This window comes from Hyperolius riggenbachi, chromosome 6, assembly GCF_040937935.1.
Source record: "Hyperolius riggenbachi isolate aHypRig1 chromosome 6, aHypRig1.pri, whole genome shotgun sequence".
Taxonomy (NCBI): domain Eukaryota; kingdom Metazoa; phylum Chordata; class Amphibia; order Anura; family Hyperoliidae; genus Hyperolius; species Hyperolius riggenbachi.
In genome coordinates, this window is record NC_090651.1 from 240,178,440 (window position 1) to 240,202,808 (window position 24,369).

General features: G+C 44.4%; 1 protein-coding gene across 3 annotated transcripts in view; it reads left to right on the forward strand.

Annotated features, from left to right (window-relative positions):
- The window catches only part of TMEM240 (transmembrane protein 240), a 198,664-nt gene that overhangs the window by 162,194 nt on the left and 12,101 nt on the right, over positions 1–24,369 (forward strand). For 2 of the 3 annotated variants that reach the window (XM_068240582.1, XM_068240584.1), the window contains exon 4: positions 13,400–13,429. The exons of the other annotated variant lie outside the window; for it this stretch is intronic. In XM_068240582.1, coding sequence (XP_068096683.1) covers positions 13,400–13,429 — 30 coding nt within the window. The remainder of the gene's footprint in view (positions 1–13,399; positions 13,430–24,369) is intronic. 3 annotated transcript variants of the gene reach the window in all.

Genomic DNA, 24,369 nt, shown 5'->3' on the forward strand with positions numbered 1-24,369 from the left:
GAGCTTAAATTGTGAAATACTGTAACTCATAACAGTGGCGTACCTAGGGCATTTGACACCTGGTGCTGGGTATTAAAAGACACCCCCCCCCCCCCAAAAAAAATAATAATAATGGGTCTGGCTATAACCTGCAGCGCGCGAAGCGCACTGCGGTAAAAAATGGGCATGGCCATGACCAGATGAGGGCGGAGCTAACTAATTTAAAGTGAACCCGGGATGAGAGTGATATGGAGGCTGCCATATTTATTTCCTTTTAAACCATAGGGAGCCCTGCTGATCTATTTGGCTGCAGTAGTGAACTGAATTGCACCAGAAACAAGCATGCAACTAATCTCGTCAGTTCTGACAATATTGTCAGAAACCCCTGACCTGCTGCATGCTTGTTTAGGATCTATGGTTGAAAGAATTAGAGGCAGAGGACCAGCGCGGCAGCCAGGCAACTGGCATTGCTTAAAAGGAGATAAATATGGCAGCCTCAATATTATTCTCACCTCGGGTTCCCTTTAAAAGTGCAACGCAAAGACAGTGGGCCCAAGTTTTGGTGAGCCTTTTTTCCAGAAAATTCACATAATTGTTCAGGTTTTCTCAAGAAAATACACGTAAAGTGAGTAGATTTGCCCAAAAAATAAATGCAATCATGGCGGTAGATTTGCCTAGAAAATACATGCAATCATGGCGGCAGATTTGCCAAGAAAATACATACAATCATGTGGAAGATTTGACCAGAAAATACATGCAATCGTGGCAGACCTGGCCAGAAACCACTTCAATCATGTAGCAGATCTGACCAGAAAATGCATACAATCACGTAGCAAACCTGGCCAGAAAGCACTTCAATCATGTAGCAGACCTGGCCAGAAAATACATGCAATCATGTCGGCAGATTTGACCAGAAAATACATGCAATCATGTGGAAGATTTGACCAGAAAATACATGCAAACGTGGCAGACGTGGCCAGAAAACACTTCAATCATGTAGCAGACCTGGCCAGAAAATACACGCAAGCATGTGAAAGATCTGACCAGAAAATACATGCAATTATGTGGAAGATTTGACCAGAAAATAAATGCAATCATGTGGAAGATTTGACCAGAAAATACATGCAATCATGTGGCAGACCTGACCAGAAAATACATGCAATCATGTGGAAGATTTGACCAGAAAATACATGCAATCATGTGGCCGACCTGGCCAGAAAACACTTCAATCATGTAGCAGACCTGGCCAGAACAGTCGATACACCTGCTAATATAAATTAAAAAAAAAACCATGTACTCACCTAAAGCAGCAGCAGACCTCCTGTCCCGGCCTCCATCCGGCGCAGCTCCCACAATGCTCTGCAGCCAGCCAGCAACTGAAACTCCTGCGCTTAGAGCAGGGCTATGGGAAAATGGCGCCCGAAGCCCTGCACTGCAGACTCAAAGTCTCCAGAGCAGGGCTTCAGACGCCATTTTACTGTAGCCCTGCTCTGCCGCAGCTGTGGGCTGCTGCTGTCAGTGAACTGACATGGCGTCTATAAGACGCCGAAAGTCAGTTCACGCTGGGGGGTGCTTGGAGAATGGCACTGACATTGCCCCAGTATAGCTAGTATAGTTGCCCCCAATATAGCTAGTATAGTTGCCCTTAGTGTAGGTAATATAGTTGCCCAAGTATAGCTAGTATAGTTGCCCCCAGTATAGCTAGTACAGTTGCCCACAGTATAGCTAGTATAGTTGCCCCCAATGAAGTTAGTATAGTTGCCCAAGTATAGTTAGTATGGTTGCCCCAGTATAGCTAGTATGGTCGCCCCCAGCCAGTATAGCTAGTATAGTTGCCCCCAGACAGTATAGCTATTATAGTTGCCCCCAGCCAGTACAGTTAGTATAGTTGCCCCCAGCCAGTATAGCTAGTATAGTTGCCCCCAAGCCAGGATAGCTGCCCCCAGTATAGCTAGTATAGTTGCCCCAGCCAGTATAGCTAGTATAGTTGCCCCAGCCAGTATAGTTGTCCCCAGTATAGCTAGTATAGTTTAGTTGCCCCCAGTATAGCTAGTATAGTTCAGTTGCCCCCAGTATAGCTAATATAGTTGCCCCCAGTAAGTATAGTTGTCCCCAGTATAGCTAGTATAGTTGCCCCCAGTAAGCTAGTATAGTTGCCCCCAGTATGGCTAGTATAGTTGCCCCCAGTATGGCTAGTATAGTTGCCCCCAATATGGCTAGTATAGTTGCCCCCAGTAAGCTAGTATAGTTGCCCCCAGTAAGCTAGTATAGTTGCCCCCAGTATGGCTAGTATAGTTGCCCCCAGTAAGCTAGTATAGTTGCCCCCAGTAAGCTAGTATAGTTGCCCCCAGTAAGATAGTATAGTTGCTCCCAATATGTATAGTTGCCCCCAGTAAGCTAGTATAGTTGCCCCCAGTGTAGGTGCCCCAGGAGTGGGAAGCAGGGCTAGATGGAGGGGCTGTGAATGGGTCCCTAACCTGGGACCCCTCCTTCTGTCTCTCTCTCCCCCTCAAGAATAGCGGCGACAAGTGCGGGGTGGCCAAAGGCGTACAGACTATTACTCACCTAATCTCCGCGATCCAAGCGTCATGACGTTACAGGTCTCCACCTCCAATGCCGCCCACTGTGCTTCCGCTAATCAGGAAGCACAGTGGGCGGCATTGAAGACGGAGACCTGTAACGTCATGACGCTGCGCTCCACGCTTGGAACGCGGAAATCAGGTGAGTAATTATCCATACGCCTCCGGCCGCCCCGCACTTGTTGTCGCTAATTTCTGGAGGGGGAGAGAGAGGCAGAAGGAGAGGTCCCAGGTGAGGGAGGGTGGGGATATGTCCCCCCTCCCCACCGCTGCCTCCACAGCCCCTCCTTCTAGCCCTGCTTCCCCCTCCTGCTGTGCTGCTGTGGGGGGTCGTGGCGACACCCCCCTGGATGTCTGACACCTGGTGCGCCACACCCCCCTGCGCCCTATGGTAGGGACGCCACTGACTCATAAACTATACATGTCATATTTAGGTGGATAGCAGATTCATCATAGTCAGAAAATACCGATTAATAGGACATCTTACATGAGTGCGTTAGTGACCAGGGGTCCCCAACCTTTTTAAGCCCGGGGCCCACTATCCCAACCAAACTTTTCTCTGGGGCCCCCCTGGGGGGGGGGGGGGGGCGTGGTTAGTGGCGGTGGTAGCCCCCCTCTTTTCCCTGATTTTGAGTGTAGTAAATAGGTAAGTAGGTAACTAGGAATAGTTGCCCCCAGTATAGGTAGCTAACACAGTTGCCCCTGTATAAGGACTATAGTTGCCTCAGTGTAGTTAGTTAGGTAGTATAGTTACCCCAATATAGTTAGTATAGTTACCCCAGTATAGCTAGTACAGTTACCACAGTATAGCAAGTACAGTTAGCCCAGTGTAGCAAGTACAGTTAGCCCAGTATAGCAAGTACAGTTAGCCCAGTATAGCAAGTACAGTTGGCCCAGTATAGCAAGTACAGTTGGCCCAGTATAGCAAGTACAGTTAGCCCAGTATAGCAAGTACAGTTGGCCCAGTATAGCAAGTACAGTTAGCCCAGTATGGCAAGTATAGTTACCCCAGTATAGTTAGCCCAGTGTAGCAAGTACAGTTAGCCCAGTGTAGCAAGTACAGCCCAGTGTAGCAAGTACAGTTAGCCCAGTATGGCAAGTATAGTTAGCCCAGTGTAGCAAGTACAGCCCAGTGTAGCAAGTACAGTTAGCCCAGTGTAGCAAGTACAGTTAGCCCAGTGTAGCAAGTACAGTTAGCCCAGTGTAGCAAGTACAGTTAGCCCAGTATAGCAATTACAGTTAGCCCAGTGTAGCCAGTACAGTTAGCCCAGTGTAGCCAGTAGTTACCCCAGTATAGCTGCCCCAGTGTAGCTAGCAGAGGTGCCCTCTCCACCCCGTGGCCGCCGCTCCTGTTACCTTATGAGCGGGCGGCCGCTTCCTTCCTTATATTCCGCCAGCCGCGGCTCTCCTCTTCACAGCATGTCGTATTACAGCAACGCTTCCTGCGCGGCTGCTCTAAGGAGTGAAGGAGGCGGAGCAGCGGCTTCCTGTAGCGGCGATACGCATCACCGTTACCATGAGAACCGCTGCCCGGCTCCCTTGGCTCCTTACAGCAGCTGTGCAGGAAGCGCTGCTGTAATACGACATGCTGTGAAGAGGAGAGCCGCGGCTGGCGGAATATAAGGAAGGAAGCTGCCGCCCGCTCATAAGGTAACAGGAGCGGCGGCCGCGGGGGGAGAGGGAGAAGCCGCGGCCCCCCAGAAATCTGCCCAAGGACCCCCAGGGGGCCGCGGCCCCCAGGTTGGGGACCCATGCGTTAGTCTGTCTGGTCCCCTAGGAGGTTCGTACACCAATAACCGGACGGGTTATGATTTTTTTATCAGCACATTGGGCAGATTTTAAAAAACAAAACTATATTAATTTCATAGCTGTGCTGTACACGGTTTTCATTTAACAGACCGAAATTAAAAACCATATGCATTTAAACCTGTTCCCCAGCAGTGCCGCTTCGGCTGGACTCTCGCTGGGAAAGCTGCCTTAGGCCTTCCTGTGATGAAAGGAACTTTTGGTGCTCAATTAGCATCTGAGTGTGACCAGCCAGAGCAACACCCTTTGATGTATGACCAGGCTAGGGTTCACACCTCTGTGTCCCTGGCCAGCAAGGAATTATTTTGAACAAGTTAATTAAATGGGGGTGATGGGCTTGCTTTCACTCAGCAGAGAGGGAAAGACATCTGTTGTACGTTTAAAAATAAATAAATGTCATTCTGCTCTGCTGTGCGGAACGATACAGAATCGCTAATCGTCTCAACTTCCGTATCATTCATCACAGTGGAAATTTCAAATGCTTGCCTTTAGCTCATAAATATGGCCCTGTGTTGTTCCTACTCTACCTTATTCAGCATGAATTGCCTAACACAGGAAGGTGTGTATACATGTCTAAATAAGATCAGGATGGACTAGGCACCTGGCCCAGATGGCATCCACCCACCAGAGTTTTAAAGGGGTTGAGTTTAGTTATCGAAAAGCCAATTTATCTGATTTTCTGAGATTCTCTTTCAAATGGGTCGGTTCCTTATAACTGGTGTACAGCTCATGCTTTCCCCTTATTCAAGAAGAAAAATCAGAACAAGGTAACTATAGACCTGTAAGCTTAACATCAGTTGTGTGTAAATTGTTTGAAGGTATCCTAAGGGATGCTATACAAAATTGTGTAGCTCAGAATAATCTTATTTCAGTTCGACAGCTTGGTTTTACTAAGGACAGATCCTGTCTCACCAACATGCCCACCTTTTATGAAGTGGTGAATGAAAATATAGATCTTGGGAAAGCTATAGATGTAGTGTACTTGGACTTTGCAAAGGCATCTTGACACTGTTCCCCACAACAACTTGGTGCAGAAGCTGAGGATACAGGGACAAGGAAAAAATGTGTGTATGTGGATAGAGAACTGGTTACGGGATAGAAGGAAAAGAGTTGTGGTAAATGGAGCATACTCAAAATTGGAAACTTTTAGCAGTTGGGTACCATAGGGGTCAGTATTTGGTCCAATTCCTTTCAATTTATTTATTAATGATTTAGTAAAAGAACTACAAAAGTAACATAGCCATCTTTGCAGCTGATACAAAATAATGCAGAATCTTCAACCCTAAGACGGATAGTGACATTACAACAGGATCTTGACAACACAGCCATATGGGGAGGTGAAATTTAATGTTGAAAAATGTAAAGTCACGCACCTTGGAGGTAATGGTAGAGCACCATATAAAATAAATAGCATGTAGCTGAGAACATCAGACTTGGAGAAGGATTTAGGTAATACTGGTTGATAACAAGTTAAGTAAATGTATACAATGCCAAGCAGTGGAAGCTAAATCAAATAACATTCTTTGATGCATAAAACGGGAAATAACTACTCCCTCTGTAGAAATCACTTGTGAGGCCACATCTGGAGTATGAGATACAGTTTTGGGCATCACATCATAGAAAGGACATTGACCTTCTAGAATGGGCAACTAAATTAACCAGAGGGATGGAGGATCTCACTTAACAAGAAAGGTTGGACAAACTGGGCTTATTTAGCGTCGAAATGGCCTGCTTAACATATATAAATACATCAAAGGCTTGGCAGATGACCTTTTTGTACCTTGGGTTGTACAATGGACAAGGAGACATGATCTGCGTGTGGAGGATATCAGTTCTTGCCATCTGTTTAGAAAGGGGTCCTTCACAGTGAGAGTGGTTAAAATCTTGAACCTCTTACCTCAGGAAGTTATGGCAAACTTCCTGAGGGCTTGGATGCTTTCCTTGCATTGAAGGGCATCCACTGCTATAATTATTAGGTAATTCACAGAAGAGTTCATACAGGGATCGAACTCACTGCAATCTGGAGTCGGGAAGAAATTTTTCACTTTTAAGCAGGGGCGTACCTAGAAATCCCTGGGCCCCCCTGCAAAAAAAAAATCGCCCCCCCCCCCCCCTGCCCCAGGGCCCGCTCAGGGACTTTTGTGGGGCAGGAGGGGTCACAGCATAAGAGGAGAGCATGGCCGCAGATCGGTCGGGAGGGGGGACATTCCCCCCCCTCCCTCACCTCGGGCTCTCCTCTCAGCGCTCCCATCCTGCAATCACTGGTGGCAGCGGGCAGCGGCAGGCTGAACACATACCTCCTTAGCGCCGGAGGTCTTCCGATCTCTAAGTGCTTCATGTAACTTCCTGTGTAAAACCTCAGGCGCTAAGGAGGTATGTATCCAGCCTGCCTGCCGCCGCCCGCCCGCTGCCACCAATGATTGCAGGAGGGGAGCACTGAGAGGAGAGCCCGAGGTGAGGGGTGGGGGGTGGCAGGGGTTGTTATTGTTACGCCAGTGCTTTTAAGGCTAATTGGTCAATAGTTTTGTGCGTTTGGTTTTTTTTTGCTGGGATTTGTGCATGTTCAGGACAGTGCTTCAGTGTTTTTTTTTTTTTCTTTTTGAATTTGTTGGACATAGTGGCGTTGCTAGGATCCTAAGAGACCTGGCACACTTTTGGGCACTCCAGCCAAAGGTGGGTGTGGTCATGGGTGGAGTCAAATTTACATGAACTTAAAGTGAACCAGAGACGAAGCACCCTCATGTATTTTACCATATAGATCAGTGGGAACATTAGAGAAAACACCTACCCTGCTCTCTGTTTCATTCTTCACTGTTCAGCCTGCTTCTTATGAGCCCTGATAAAATCCCAGACTGAGCATTAAGTCTGGATTTGCTCAGGAATCCATTATAGCTAAGTCTGTCTTCTCTGATGTCTTTTCAAGGACAAGCCTGCCCCCTTGAGGCTCTGCTATAATGACTCAGCTATAATGATTCCTGAGCAAAGCCATACTGAATGCTCAGTCGGGGATTTTATCAGGGCTGATGGGGAAGCAGGCTGAGCAGTGAAGAATGAAACAGAGAGCAGGGTAGGTGTTTTCTCTAATGTTCCCTCTGATACAGTATATATGGTAAAATACATGAGGGTGCTTCGTCTCGGTTCACTTTAACCATGGTCTAAATAGGCCTACCTAGCAAATTGTTGGATGTAGCCATCTCTCCATTAAAAAAACAAACAAACAAACAAAAAAATGAAGCATATCACATAAATAGGCAGTGTCACTTAAACATAACAAGCCAGGGTTACCTGGCTTGAGTGCTGGCTGGTCTGGCTTTCTGCTGGGCGGGCTGGAAGTCCTCCCATAGCATTCCTTGACCTTCTATTGAACCCACTCCCATGCTCCCACGGGCCTTCCATTGATGTACCACAACTTCCATATATGACCCCATAGAAGAACCACAGCTCCCTGCATAGAGGCTCCACAGCTCTATGGGCATATGCTGGGAGCTGTGGTGCCTCTATGGCAATATCCTGGGCGCTATGGGGGGCCTCAGTAGGGGCATGCAGGGAGCTGTGACACATCAACGGGGGCATTCTGAGTGCTCTGTGATGCCTCTATGGGGCATGCTGGAAGCTGTGATGCCTGGGGCCTCCCTAGTGTATTGTTGTTTGTGTCCCCACTGTTCCAAACCCCGACCGACAACAGAGTAGCACAGCGGGATGAGCTACTGTTCTTCTCCATCCTCCCTCCAAGTCTGGAGACATCCTCTGTAGCTGGTGATTCTCCCACAAGTAACAGCGTATCAGATGCTAGGAGGTTCTCCCCCCAGCGTCTGATTTATTCTCAGACACTAGGGGGGAGAAGCCCAGGAGAGAAGATGTCTGCAGAATCTGGAGACCAATTGGCCAGAGGTGAGTACTGCTGCCCGCCGCTTGACTGTGCCTGGAGGACATCCGGGGCACCCCAGAATAGATCCGGGGCACATGCCACTGATCTTTGGGGCTAGCAACGTATCTGGTTGAACAGATGTCTTTTTTCAACCAAACTAACTGTTTGCGCAGGATACTGCACCTTACTGGATGCATCAGTTATTAATCTTATCAATGACAGCTGTACTATAGAGGGAAAGGGGGTAATTACCCTAGGGCCCTCCAGAGCTGCCGCCCCCCCTAACCCCCAGGTTTCTCCTGACTCGAGTTCCCTTAGTCTCTACAAAGTATTTTTCAGCATAGCAACTCACCTGTGAGCTGCTCCATCTCTGCATCCTGTCTTTAACCTTGCTGGCTGCCTCTTCTGCATGAACCATTTGCATGTCATTAGGCTATAACTTGTGCTGGGTCACTGAGAAGAGGCAGCCAGGGAGGATGAAGACATGAAGCACAGACTGGAGCGGTGCACCAGGACAGATGTGTTGCTATGTTGACAAAAACAGCACAGGTATAAGAATTCAATATTGTTGTATTTATTAATATCCAATTGTTGATGATATATTTTCAACAATATATATTTCCCATAAAGTTCTAGGTGGCTGTTGGAAAAAGAAGTGCACACCAACAACAGTATACATAAAGTTCGTATTGTATGTGGGATCTGCAAAGCATGCACAAACATTGATGCACTACATAAAGCAAGATTTAAACAATATTTCAACAATATAAAAACATAAACCATCGAAAACAGTTCTCACAATGAATACATTAATATCTATTATTAGTACAGCTTCCCAAGACCTTCTAATGTACTTACCATATTACAGAGACCTGTACCATCTTATCCCTCCAGGATCACAGGCAGCAGATCAAGCAGAAGACAAAAATCCCTTTTGTCACATTGTGACAAGAGTATATTCCCTTTGACCCCACCCCCTCAGTACACATCACTTCCCTTTTAGTAGCTGCAGTGTCATTAGCTGAAACAATGTTTTTCAGCAGATTTAAACTTTAACTTAAAGTGTACCTAAGATGAATCAAAAGTAAAAATTCATACATACCTGGGCCTTTCTCCAGCCCCCTTTGGCCTGATCGCTCCTTTGACCACCCTCCTCCACTTCCTGGATCCTCCTAGATCCTCCCGGTAACTTCGGCCAGTTGGGGCCAGTTGGCGCAGGCACAGTGCTGCCACGTATACTCCTGGTGAAGAGAACATGGCTGGGCCGCACATGCGCAGTAAGCCCATCTCCCGAAGTTACCGGGAGTCATAGCGGAGGAACCCAGAGGCAGAAGCTGTTGTTCTGTTCCTGTACTGCTAGTAAACTAGCGGCAGTGTGTGCTGATCTCTGCTACCTCCAGCATGTACAGTATAAGCTGTGACTCTGTGTCTGTACTGATAGTAAACTAGCTGCAATGTGCTGATCTCTGCTGCCTCCAGCGTGTACAGTATAAGCTGTTATTCTGTGCCTGTACTGATAGTAACTAGCGGCAATGTGTGCTGATCTCTGCTACCTCCAGTGTGTACAGTATAAGCTGTTACTCTGTGCCTGTACTGATGGTAAACTAACTGCAGCGTGTGGTGATCTCTGCTACCTCCAGTATGTACAGTATAAGCTGTTACTCTGTGCCTGTACTGATAGTAAACTAGCTGCAGTGTGTGCTGATTCCTGCTACCTCTAGTATGTACAGTATAAGCTGTTACTCTGTGCCTGTACTGATAGTAAACTAGCTGCAGCGTGTGCTGATCCCTGCTACCTCCAGTATGTACAGTATAAGGTGTTGCTCTGTGCCTGTACTGATTGAAAACTAGCTGCAGTGTGTGCTGATCTGTTACCTTCAGTATGTACAGTATAAGGTGTTGCTCTGTCCCTTTACTGATTGTAAACCAGCTGTATTGTATGTACAGTATTAGCTGTAAAGCCTGGTACTCACCCCTGTTTGCCTGGGTATGTTTGTTGTGTTGGTCCTATAATCTGTCCAGGGAATTTATGCTTTATAATGTAGCATTTTATTGTGTTTTTAGTATTCTGGAGTGGTTAAGCACTTGTATTATTATCCTATTTAAGTGTGAAGTTTAATTAGGCATGTTTGTATAATACAAATTGGTATTTCCAGTCAGCTTTGTGACCCAGTGCTAAGGTGTGTGCGTGCGTGCGTGTGTGTCAGTCAGCAGCAGTGTGTATGTATATATATATGTGCGTGTTGGCAGCAAAGTTTTTAAACGCAAGTGTGAGCCGGGCCTTATGCTGGGAATACACGGGTTGATTCTGGGGCTCGATTCTGCGCCCAATCGTTTTTGCCACTCAAATCTGTGGGCGATTCTCTTATTTTCCGCTTGATTTTCTTATCTTTTTCCATTGTCCCCAATGCAGAATCGAGCGGCAAAACGATCGGACGTGTCGGAAATTATCTATTGAGCCATCTTATCAGCTCAGAATCGAGCCGTGTATTCCCAGCACTAGGTTCGGGCTGATCTCTGCTACTTTCAATGTGTACAGTATAAGCTGTTATTCTGTGCCTGTACTGATAGTAAACTAGCGGCAATGTGTGCTGATCTCTGCTACCTCCAGTATGTACAGTATAAGCTGTTACTCTGTGCCTGTACTGATGGTAAACTAACTGCAATGTGTGCTGATCTCTGCTACCTCCAGCGTGTACAGTATAAGCTGTTATTCTGTGCCTGTACTGATAGTAAACTAGCGGCAATGTGTGCTGATCTCTGCTACCCCCAGCGTGTACAGTTTAAGCTGTTGTTCTGTTCCTGTACTGCTAGTAAACTAGCGGCAGTGTGTGCTGATCTCTGCTACCTCCAGCATGTACAGTATAAGCTGTGACTCTGTGTCTGTACTGATAGTAAACTAGCTGTTATTCTGTGCCTGTACTGATAGTAAACTAGCGGCAATGTGTGCTGATCTCTGCTACCCCCAGCGTGTACAGTTTAAGCTGTTGTTCTGTTCCTGTACTGCTAGTAAACTAGCGGCAGTGTGTGCTGATCTCTGCTACCTCCAGCATGTACAGTATAAGCTGTGACCCTGTGTCTGTACTGATAGTAAACTAGCTGCAATGTGCTGATCTCTGCTGCCTCCAGCGTGTACAGTATAAGCTGTTATTCTGTGCCTGTACTGATAGTAAACTAGCGGCAATGTGTGCTGATCTCTGCTACCTCCAGTGAGTACAGTATAAGCTGTTACTCTGTGCCTGTACTGATAGTAAACTAGCTGCAGTGTGTGCTGATTCCTGCTACCTCTAGTATGTACAGTATAAGCTGTTACTCTGTGCCTGTACTGATAGTAAACTAGCTGCAGCGTGTGCTGATCCCTGCTACCTCCAGTATGTACAGTATAAGGTGTTGCTCTGTGCCTGTACTGATTGAAAACTAGCTGCAGTGTGTGCTGATCTGTTACCTTCAGTATGTACAGTATAAGGTGTTGCTCTGTCCCTTTACTGATTGTAAACCAGCTGTATTGTATGTACAGTATTAGCTGTAAAGCCTGGTACACGCATACAATTTTGAATAGCCAATTTTACTACTTCTAGGTATTATGAGAGCCCAGCTCTGTTCACAGTATTCAAAGTCTCTTGGCCCTCATACTACATGCAGTGGTAAAATTGGTCAGTGATTGACCAATCAAAATTGAATGTGTGTATGCATCTTTATTCTATGCCTATACTGATAGTAATCTATCTAATTAAAGGCATCTTGCTACTAATTGCCCTATTTCCTCTGGGTGCTGCGTATGTCTGCAAATTGAATGTGGCACCCATGCTGCTGCAAAGCTGAATTGATTTAGCCATGCCATGCACAGCTATAGGGATTTGGATATGTGTGTGCGTCGGGTGTTGAGGGAGGGGGCGCGGTTGTTGCCGGGGGGGGGGGCACATCCAGATTCCGCATCGGGGCCCAGAGGTTTGTAGCTACGCCACTGCTCATGGACTAACTCCGACTTGTTTTGCCGAGTCTCTGTAAAACGCATTTTATACCCTGATTGCATGTATAACCTTGTGCTATGTTGTATAACCGCTACCTCTCTGTCTGTCACCCCTTGTTGCAATGTATGTATCCCTATTTATTGTCCAGCTCTGTGTAATATGTTGGCGCTTTATAAATACAATTATTAATAATAATAATAATAATAATTCTGAGAGCGGGGGGTGGAGGGGGGTGAGGGAGTTGAGCAACACTGCACACCCGACTGAGCTCTTTCGATTGCTTTGGCTGGAAATGATCAGCCGGACGGCCATGTTACGGCACCAGTCTGCCAGATTCAATCATTGTGATCGAGACGGCTGGATATCGATGCCTCAAACCGAGTGCTGTATGGGCACACTAACACTTGATTGAGGAACCTATGGAATTATCTTTTCTTCGATATACTTCAAGTATTGTTGTATTCTGAGTGTTATTTTAAGAACAACTAATTCAAAAATAGCCATTGTAGTATGACAACCCTACCTACATGTTTTGGGAAAACCAGAGAAAACATAATGTATAGCGAATAGATTTCGACTATGGATAAGCACTCTAGATGCAAGAATAAATATATCGAGGGAGCAGAGGCACTGCTCGATAAAGGGCACAATTTAAGTAGCAATATTCTAGAGGTGTCTTTATCAGTGAACAGTTTAATAGAGAGAATTCATCAAAAACACACCAAGGTTGTCAGGGGACAGATTCAGCGCTGATAGGATTTGGCCTATTATACGTTTTGCCTCTGGGATTCTGCTTGTAGGCAGAAATTGATGGGTGAGAGAACTGGATTTTTTTTGTTTCAGTTTATTTAAAGAGAATCTATCACCAATAAAACACTGCATGGACACTGAATATTTTACTAATTAGACAAAGTCAGAGATACTCACACGGTCCATCAGTAACTGAATAAATCTTACAAATGTAATAATAAATTTGCCTGGGGGGCTGCCATACTGTATAATTTTCTGCAAAGTTCATATACAACAACTGCATGTTAGTCCTATGGAACTTTTGGGATATAGAAATAGAAATCTATAGTTAATTTTTATTAATCATTTTTGTTTTATCGACCTACTAGGTTTAGTATTAAAAATATATTTTTATTCTACTAGAAAATATTGGGTATCACTAACACAAATCTGATGTTTGTTTACAGATCCACCTGCTGGATTGACTGGCAAGTTTTGTAAGTACAAGCTCATTCCAGTGTAGTAAAGTTATGATTAAGGGCTCTTTTACATGGCCAACGTTTGTGCATGCGTTTTGCGATGACCTATTGTTCGCATGTGATCTGCCAAACGCAGCACACATTGTTTAAAATAAAAATCACGGGTTCTACTTTAAACTAGCGTGTTGTGATTTTTCGCGCTCAGAACCGTCATGCACGATGCATTTTTCCTGCGATTCCCACTGCCGAAATGAAAACACAAAGTTAAAAAATTGCATTGTAAAATTGCAAACACAATCGCATTGCGTTGGCGTTTTGAAATTTAAAAGAGCCCCAAGGCAGGGGGTCACACTTGCTGAAACCACAGGTGTTTTACCGCAATGCCAAAATGCATGCGAAAACACAACTAATGCTTTCCTATGGGCCTGTTCACCAGTTTTCAGTAGCCATCTGCACTTCTGTATAGCATTTAAAGAAAGGTACAAGCTTCACTATTTTTTCTGCACAACGCATGCTATGCCACAATGAAATTCATTAGTTACTGTAAAAAACCCTTCTGCGTTTAGGCTACTTACACACTAAGACGTTACAGGCGCACGTTAGTGCAGTCTGTAACGCTCCCCAACGCACAGCAATGTAACTGCAATGGGCTGTTCACAGTGCCCACGTTGCGTTACATTGTAAAGCTGCACGTCAATCTTGGGGTGCAGCATGCTACGGCGTTAGAGCGGCTTTGCCGCGTTAGCCTGCTTGCACAGGCGCAGTGATTAGCCACATGGCTAATTAATATTCACTGCACTGTGCTGACGTCACTGGCGGGACCACGTGATGCGGAGTGTTCCGCTCACGTGGTCTCCACCAGCGCATGCGTACTATAGATAGTACGCATCACGGACGCATCAAAGAGCCGCTTAACGTGGCTCTTTGCTAACGTCCTCTGCCACCACCACCATGGGTTTCGCATTAGGTGCACGTTATGCCACCTTAACGTAGCACCTAACGCAATGTCTTAGTGTGTAAGTAGCCTCAATCACAGAAAAATTCACATATATCGTGCAAAAAGATGATTGTGAGGCATTGTCCCACACAAGTGTGATCCCTCCCTAAATCTATACAGGACAATAAAATAAGTCAGTCACCAAGTCTGGGGACTTGGCACTTGTAATGTTGGAGACATGGGGTGAATGCAGTAAACTGCGTTAAGCAAAATTAGGTGGGTAAAGTAGAGCACGATGAGTAGAGCAGAATGCAATCCATTACATGCAATGCATTACGCTATATTCATTGTGCATAAGACTGCAGTTTATTGCATACACCCCATATTTACTGCAATAAACTGCTCACTGAACATTAGCAGTCAATTTAGCAGGTGGAGCTGAAAAAAATAAATACTTATACTAATAACAGTTCCTAACAAGAAAATTCTTCTAAAATGTTTATTTTTAGCTAAAAACAACACATTAATTAAAGAAATATCATTTTTTTCCTTTATTTATTTAGTTTAGTTTATAGCTAAAAATAGATTACATATTGCATTTGCATAGAATGCTTTTTAAAGAACGTCCGAGGTGAGTAACTTAATTTAGCTGTACTTACCTGGGGATTTTTCCAGCCCCTGAAAGTCCTTTGTGTCCCTCGCTGCCGCTCCGGTATTCTCCAGGGTCCCGCTAGCAATGTCTAAAGTATCACCACTCCTCGATGGGTCAGCGCTTTCTGCGCATGCATGGCACATCACTGGGAGTGTATTGCACCTGCGAAGTACTACTATGCAGGTGCAGTATGCTCCCAATGACTTGGGTGCATTCGTATGTGCCGCACGTCTGCGTATGCACAGAAGACGCCAAACCCATCGGTGGTCAGCAATACTTCAGAGGCTGCCAGCGGGACCTGGAAGATATGGCGAGGAACGCAAATGACTTCACAATCACTTTATTGTGCCATTAGATAGCAGTGTACCAATAAGCCACCTTTGTTAAATGCTCAGCATGCACACAACTCATTAGGCATATAGATAGTGATTAACCATTCACCCCCAAGGGTTTTTACCCTAACGGACCAGAGCAATTTTCACCTGTCAGTGCTCTTCCCTTTTATTCCCTAATAACTTTATTACTACTTATCACAACAAAATGATCTATACCTCTTTTTCGCCACCAATTAGGCTTTCTGTGGGTAGTGCATTTTGCTAAGAATTTTTTTTTATTCTAAATGCGTCTTAACGGGAAAAATTAGAAAATAATGGGAAAAACGTCATTATTTCTCAGTTTTCAGCCATTATAGTTTTAAAATTAAAGGTAGTCCTGTGGATAAAACTGACACATTTTATTTGTCCAGTTGTCCTGATTAGTAAACCGGTTAAATTATGTCCCTATCACCATATATGGAGACAATATATTATTTGGAAATATAGGTGTTGTTTTTCTGTTTTGTTTCTTTTTTGTCTGGTCTATAATTACAAGCCCCTGTATAGTAAAGTAAAATTAATTTTCCCTCATAAAATATAAATTAAAAAAGCTGAGTCCCTAAGGAAACTATTTATGTATTTTTTTAAACTGAATTTTTTTACAAGTGTTTTTTTTTTTTTTGGAGGGGGGCGGGGGCTTTAGAAGTGTAAGTTATTAATTTTATTAATATTGTGTATGTATGTATGTGCCTGTATGTGTAATTTTACTTTTTGGCTACAATATGGCGCTAGTGAACACTCTCCCATTTTATAGGAAGTGTTCACTTTTTTTTTTTTACATTTAACTATGCTGTGTTTTATGAATGGACGTGGCCGCTGATCGCGGTCATGTCCATTCATTCCAGGCATTGCGATTGGGTAGAGGGCTTCTTCCTCAACCATGGAACACTGAGTCCCAACAGAAACGGTGGCGGGAGCGGCGCGCACACAGCGGCAGGAATGAGCGACTTATTAAAACGTCCTGTTGCCGTTAACAGGCTCAAACAGGACGTTTTAATAAGTCAGGATGCCGATGCTGGTTAAACATGCTCTTAGAGAAGGGACAGGCTCTTACTTTAAGTCACAGAACAGTTAACCTGAAAGCAGCAATAACAGGTAACCCATTCAAATTAAACTGTTCATTAAGGTGGCTGGGCTTTCATTGTCCCCAGGCTGTCAATCCAGTAGCACTCCCTATTTAATAGTATGTTTTTTGGGTCTGCACCTGCCGGTACATTTTATTCCTTAAGCACACACCATCTAAGTTGGCTCACACCATGTCTCAGCTCAACGAAATTCTTGCCAACCAATGTTTCACATTCAGGTTTAGTGGTAACCGCAGTGGGGGCCTTATTAATAAACTATCTTTTGTGTATTTGTGTATGATAAATGATTCCTTTTGTGTATGGTACAATCCAGATTCCCTCCTATACACAATCTCTGCTCTACTAACAAAATTCTCCTGTCTCTCTCTCTGGCCACCTCTTCTCACTCCCGCTTACAACACTTCTCTCAATCCTCTCCCCTCCTCTGGAACACTCTCTCCCTCAACACATTCGCCACTCACCCACTCTTTTTAGGCGCAATCTGAAAACTCACCTCTCCAGGCAAGCATACTCCCCTACCTAGGACACTTCACCCACTGACCATCATTTCTACCACCTCATACACAGCTTCCCTTTACCTACTGTCCTATCCCCTAAACCTTTAGATTGTAAGGCCTTTGGCCAGAGCTCTCTTCCCCTTTTGTCTCTCAATGCTGTGTAATGCTAGGTACATACGATGCAATGTTCTGACAGATTTACTGTCAGATCGATTATTTCCATCATGTCTGATCTGATTTCCGATCAATTTTTCAATCCATTTTCTGTTCACTTCTCTGAAAAAGTCATTCGAAAAATTGATCGGAAATCAGGTCGAACATGTTGGAAATAATCGATCTGACAGTAAAACTGCCAGAAAATTGCATTGTGTGTACCTAGCACAATGTGTTTACATACATCCCCCAGTGTAAAAATCTGTAGTTGATTTGTTCACTGCATCAGTGGTAACCCACCATTGCCTTGTATTAACCGTTGTATTGTTTATTTTGTATTGTTATACCCTGTATGCTGTTGTACAGTGCCACGGAAGATGTTGGCACTATATAAATCAATAATAATAATGGTGGTGTAGACCTTGATTTTCCTTGTGGACTGGCCCACGTAGACCGGACCACATGGACACATGATCGTGTATATAACATGATCCCTGTCCCATGTATGGTAATCCCTCACTGCAATTCTCTTGCCCAACAAAGGGTGTAGCACATATTCCTGGATTATGCCAGAACAGTTTTAGCAACTGGGACATGGGAAGGTGCCATGTTGTGGCTTCCCCAGTACATTGCATAGGGATCCTAGGATGCTATGGGCCCTCTTATGTACAACAAGTCTGTTCCTGGTAGGCAAGTATTATTTTGTTGTATCATACAGATACTTTGCTCAGCAACTGTGAGAATGAAATACTCCTTCCCATACATTACAGGCTGGATAAATTGCAATCAGGACAGCCTATATACATGATCAGCCAGATGGCTGTAATTAATTGCCTTACTCCAGAATGAATAGCATAGTATTTGGTTGCACTGTCCTCTCAGATGAACAATGTAGCAATGGAGCAGTTGATTAGTTGAACATCTGCTGGTCTGACTGAAATGAAGAAGGGAAAAATTCCCAGCTTCTCCTTCTATGTCACTTTCAATTCACTTTCACTAGCTCCCTTAAAGAGGAACTTTAACTAAGCATTGAATTTCATACCAATCAGTAGGTAATACCCCTTTCCCACGAGAAATATTTACCTTTTCCCGAGTAGATCATCAGGGGGTCTGTGTGGCTGATATTGTGGTAAACCCCCCTACCACAGTGTGATGTCATGACCATGGTCCTGACAGTTTGCTGTCTGTGAACCTAGTTGCATTGTGGGAAATAACAGCTTTTTCCAACTGCCACGCAAGCAGAATCTCCCTCTGTATATGGAACTCTCAGTAACGGACATTCTGTACAGATCACCTAGCAGAACTAAAGATGTCACTACCCGTGATCACGTAATACATTTAAATCGGGGAGCGGGAGAAAATAAGCACTTTTATTCATTGTGTTATTTTCACTACAGTTCATTTTTTAAACAGATGGCAGAGTCACTGTCCGATACATGTCAGTGGAATATTTGGCAGCATGATGTACTGAAATCCAGTACATTTGTATGGTTGTAAGGCTATATGGTATGCATCCACTTGCACAGATTTCCTAGCACAGAATAAGTGATTTAATGACCATAATAATGCCTAGCCTGTCCCACCAAGACCCTAACCTTAACTACACAACCAGTCTACAAATAGCCTTCACCCCTCCACTTGTTCAATGTCCTCTTATATATTTGTTAGGTTAAGTGATGGGCAAACTTCTTGTGGTATGGTTTGCTGACTGAATGAGGAACGTAAGAGCATAGCGTTCACATTTGCACTCACAAACCCACATTCCCAACACAAAAGCAGTTTACAGTTCGCAAACTCTTCGGCTGACACCCTTCTGTCCCTTCTTCACGGGTTAATTGCTCTGTCCAGGACAGGTCTCAACTGAATTCAAACGGCTGTTGGTGAGATCCAGCCTGTATGCGCTTGTGTCCCTTTAAAAGCCAGGGACCAGGCTCTGGGGATGTCCACACAGTGAGTGCCTATGAGAGGTAAAGCCAGTATTGATGTCCAGTTGGCGTCTTCACTTCCTAGATGGTGGATGGGCGACAACAGCACTTGCTCCACAGCAGGACTGCCAGCTCTCCACAGCCAGGGCAGCAACACCAGAGCGGAGTCTGCATGACAAGGTGCCATCGCCCACTTTTATATGACCTGAAGAAATGGAGGACGTACCTCTGGGAAAACCGTTGTCTTTAAGCCCAATAAATACTGTTATACAACCCACGTATCTTGCCACCTCTTTACAGTACTCGACCCCCTCCACGGCTATGGTGAAATGGCAGGAGAGATTTAATTGGCCTGAGGATGAAAAGCACTGGGAGCAGATATTTAGTGCCATGGCCAGTTCTTCTAAACATACCCTCACCAAAGAACGTAGCTACAGAATACTTTACGACTGGTTCCGTTCTCCTGCCCAGCTTGCTAAGTGGGGAATAATATCTTCTAGCCTATGTTACAGGGGCTGTCAAGCAGAGGCGGACCAAACCCATTGTTGGTGGTCTTGCCCTTGTGTGGCCAGCTTCTGGAACTTGTGCTTTTCCCTTGCATCTGGGCCTAGAAATTCAGCCAAACCCGTGGTCAGCTCTTTTCCATAAACCCCTTCCACAACTAAGCAAATCCCAAAATAAATTGTTGGGCCAATTATGTAATGCTGCCAAAACCCTCTTAGCTAAAAGCTGGAAGTCACTTCCCCCTTCGAAACCAGAACTAATTAATAAAGTCCAATCAATTTACATAATGGAAAAGATAACCTCCACTATTAGAGAAACTACCCCATTATTTGATAAGATTTGGGACCCCTTGGAAACCTGGCTCTCCTCTCGGCCCTGAACTGGCTCTTTGTCCACTCCTACTCTTCCCTCACCTCCACTAATTTTATTCTACTCACCTCAAAATAACTATGGCAAACCCCAATTTACCGGACTGGGCTGAACCACATATAATGTTGGTTTTCTCCCCTTCCCCCTTCTTTTTCTCATTTGTCCGCTTGGTTTATGCGGTCCCTACCACCCTGTTAAACCCTTTTTCTACAGCAAATTACCATCACTTTTTTCTGTCTTACAAGAGGTTTTATCACTTCAGCAGAGTAACTTTCTCAATTCCAATAATTGATGTAAATTCCTGGGCATTTTACAGGTGCAGTACACATAATGCCCAGTCTAGCTAATTGACACCATTAGGTAGGTGCCCATCTTACAAGCATCCTAAAACAAGTGTGAACAATCTTCACACCCATAACAAGTGTAGCCACAAAAACACCTGATCTGGAGAATGGACCCCTTTATAGGGAGTGAAGTAGTAATTGGAGCCCCCTTACAGCTCTGGGCCCCCTATGGTGGGCAGGGGCTGCCCTCCACTATTTAGTGATGATTATTCCAGTCTGACAACCCCAGTGTCTCCTATTGCAACAAAACAAGGTGGTGGAAGGAGTACCACTGTGAACACACATACTGTAAATGTGTCCAGTTAATGCTACTTCGTTCTTCTTTTGGCATAGCTTGTAATTACATTATATAAGAGTTGGGATGGAAGTGTTATGTAAAAACTTGGCAGAGGGACTATAACAGCTACCCATGCTAGTAATTTAAAGGGGCACTATGGTGAAAAAATTATAAAATTTCAAATATGTGCAAACATAGACAAATAAGAAGCACGTTTTTTTCCAGAGTAAAATGAGCCATACATTCCTTTTCTCCTATGTTGCTGTCACTTACAGTAGGTAGTAGAAATCTGACAGAAGCAACAGGTTTTGGACTAAACCATCTCTTCATGGGGGATTCTCAGCAAGGTTTTTATTCTTTATAAAGATATTGACTAAAAAGGATTTAAACAATGATGCCGGCCAGCTTCCCTGCTCGCTACATAGTTTTTGGCAGTTGGACAGAGTAACTGCCATGCCATTCACTAAGTGCTTTTGAAAATAAATAAATCCCTGTGAATCCCACTTTGAAGAGATGGACTAGTCCAAAATTCTGTCACTTCTGTCATATTTCTACTACCTACTGTAAGTGACAGCAACATAGGAGAAAAGTAATTTATGGCTCATTTTACTCTGGAAAAAAACGTACTTCTTATTTGTTTACGTTTGCACATATTTTAAATTTTAACATTTTTCGCTATAGTGCCCCTTTAAACCTCTGTTTGGCGTAGCAAAAATGGTTAGAATAATATAACAACAGTGTGGCAGGTGCCATTAGTGGTCTAATTAAGTTCATGATCATTTTAGTTCCTTGTTGGTTGTCTCAACACTTCTAGATATGTCTAGAAGCTGCTTGCACTTCCAGCAGGGATCGGGATTTTATCCTTCCGATGACCATTTGGGGCAGAGTTCTGTAAAGGTGCGACACTGGCCTACAGGATAGTGACGCTTTCTGTTGATATTGAGGGGGTAGTAGGGCCGACGGCATGGTACATGACCAAGCAACAAGAAACCAGCGGGGTGAGTAGGTGAACAATAGGGTCGCCCTGTGCATAGCCAAGATGATCTACCAGTCCAGATCACTTGGCGACACATCGGGAAGGATCGGGGACTGCTGTACACATTCTAGATTCTCAGCAGAGGAGGCCCCCACTGGCCATCGTGGGTGAGATCCATCTAGCATGTGTACAAGACTTTAGGGACCTACCAAAAAAGAAAAGTTAATTGAATCAGGGTCTGAGGGCTGCACTGTGAGCTAGTCAGGCTCTGCCTCCTCACATTGCAATGCACATTGGTCCTTACCAACCAATCAGCAGGCTAGATAAGGGCTTCTACAGACGTAGGAGGGCACAGAGCTGATTGTGCTGGCTTTTCTATGCGACTTGTTTATCAAACCGCAGCACTGTCTGAATATGTCAAGAATCTTTCATCAGCTAAGAGATTTCACTGTCTATTTAGCGGTGTACTTGGAGTCCAGCTTCATTCCATGGTTTTCAGGATCATAAAATGGAAACGTCTGGGCTAAAAAAGCAGCAGCTCTTGCATCAAGGTCATTAAACTCGGGAATTTCCAAAGAGGAAACTCCATTATTCTATCTTCCCTTAGGTCTGAGATAAGGATAATTGCTTTAAAACCACTTCAAACCAGGGAGAATGACATTTATTCTTATTATGGTAGAAGGGAATGGCTGGTCAGGAAAATTCAGATCTTCACGGTGATATCTTTGAAGCTCCTAATAATATACAGAATGCGGGCTGACTTCAACTGCATTGGACACTGTAATTGTTCGGACTCCAGTGTCTTACAGACTATCCAAGGTCCTTGAGCATTAAAAGACAAACAGTTGCATAGAAATCTTAAGGTACATACACATACACACCTTAAATTAAAATTGGTATAAATGACTGTTGACAGACGATCGATCAGTAAAGGTTAACAATCTCAAACAACCGCATCGTATACACTCATGAATGATCCATAAAAGAAGGAATTGACGATCAATATTTGTACAAACATGAGCGATTGTGTACGATTGACTGTGGCGTGTGCTGTACACAACAGGATCGTTGTACATCACTTAATAAATTGTACACACTCCCCTTGATGAATGATCGTCAGTGGAAAACAACCAACAGGATGGATCACGACCGACTCCCAATATTGGTAATTTGCTGCCGTCATTGAGGGTCGGTCACGTGACGTCTGCTCTACGATGATCGGTCAAAAAATTAATAAAAGTACTAACTAACTATATCAGAGCTCTTTCACATAGTAGACTGAAGGAGGTGAATTCACTGCCTGTCAGCTGCTCCCATGCACTGACCAGGGGCTTGCTAGTGCTTGACGCAGAAGGTGGAAAGGCAGACCTTCTATGGAAACAAATCTGAGCATGGCCGCTGCTGCACTCAGACGTTCTATGATGTGTTTTTTTGCTGCCAGGTAACCACACTTTGTGTCAAACCCTGAGACCTGTGGGGTTACAAACACTGACATTCAGCAGCATTGAATTGCAGCTGAGAGGCCCTCAGTAGCCAGCAAATGGGAGGCTATACTGCCCAACAAGCGCACAGTTCAGCCGTCTGTCTGAAAGAGGTAAAATTGGAAAAATCTTTTTCCGCTCCTGCACAAATTCCCATTGATTTTAAATACTATTCCCCCTACAGGCCACCATGGATGGTAGGAATTGAAATATTTCAGCTTCCAGCAATTGCTGGAGGCCGAATTATAGTGTTTTATAAGTAACTTCAGCTCCGTCTTCTGACGGTGCTGAAGTTACTCACTGCTGCGCCCAAGTCTCCTGCGCTGGTATGGCAGTGTTCGCCTTTTACCTTGCTTCTAACATACCTTGAAAGAAAGCTAAACATCAGCTTTTTATGCCCCCTGTACCAAGAAGTGAGTTTACATTAACTTTTAGAAAGCGTTTTACAGCCCCTTCTCAAGTGATCAAACTTTTATGGGATGTGCTGTAACAAGTCCGAACCACAAAGGCTCCATGAAGGCGAACACTGTGGCAATGTTGGGTGGTGGAGGGGCGACGGAGCAGCTGTGACGTCATATGGCGTGTTAGTTAGGGTTTGTTATTTACTAATTGGTAATTACTGTAATATTAGTGCCTCATAAGTTTATTAGTGCACAATCCTTGCCACATTTTTTCTTTTTCCTCCCCTTTTTTCTGTCCTTCCTCTTGTTTATCTTTTATACATTAATTGATTGAACCTATTTCATTTTAACCGTATTTGCATGCATTATGTACTACTTGACATTTTTGCACAAAGCACTTTCTGAAGTGCCTGTTCTTTTGAAAATGATGGTGGAAGTGTTGCATAAGTACTTACCGTATTTGAATAATACTTTGCCGAATTGTGTTTTAGGAGGAAAAACGGCCTAATTATATTGGTGCACACGCTGCTGAACTACCAGTATGTGTTTTGGGGAAACATTCCATCTAACTTGTGTGGGGGATCTGCCTGTCTAAGTATAAGTGGTTGATGTGGAAAATGTCCCTTTTGCTACATCTCATATGGCTTTTTGTATGGTGATTAGGGCCTCCTCCAAAGTTTTGCAGGGCAGGCTTAATGACTTTACACAATAAAGTGTATGTACTGCAGCCATGTACGTTTGGCTCCGCCCATGACTAATCATGGCAACACTCACTTTCTTGTTTCCCAGTGGTACCCTGGATCTTTCAGGATCCTACCCTGGGCCCTGACTTAACTGATCATCACCTATCATCTACTAGCGCTGACTGCCCATGTTAATTTCCCCATTTGGTGTATACAGCAACTGAGAAGTTGATAAACCCCAGGTGCTGTGTAGATGAACAACACAGAAAGCATGTGATTCAACCTTCCATATGAGCTTAC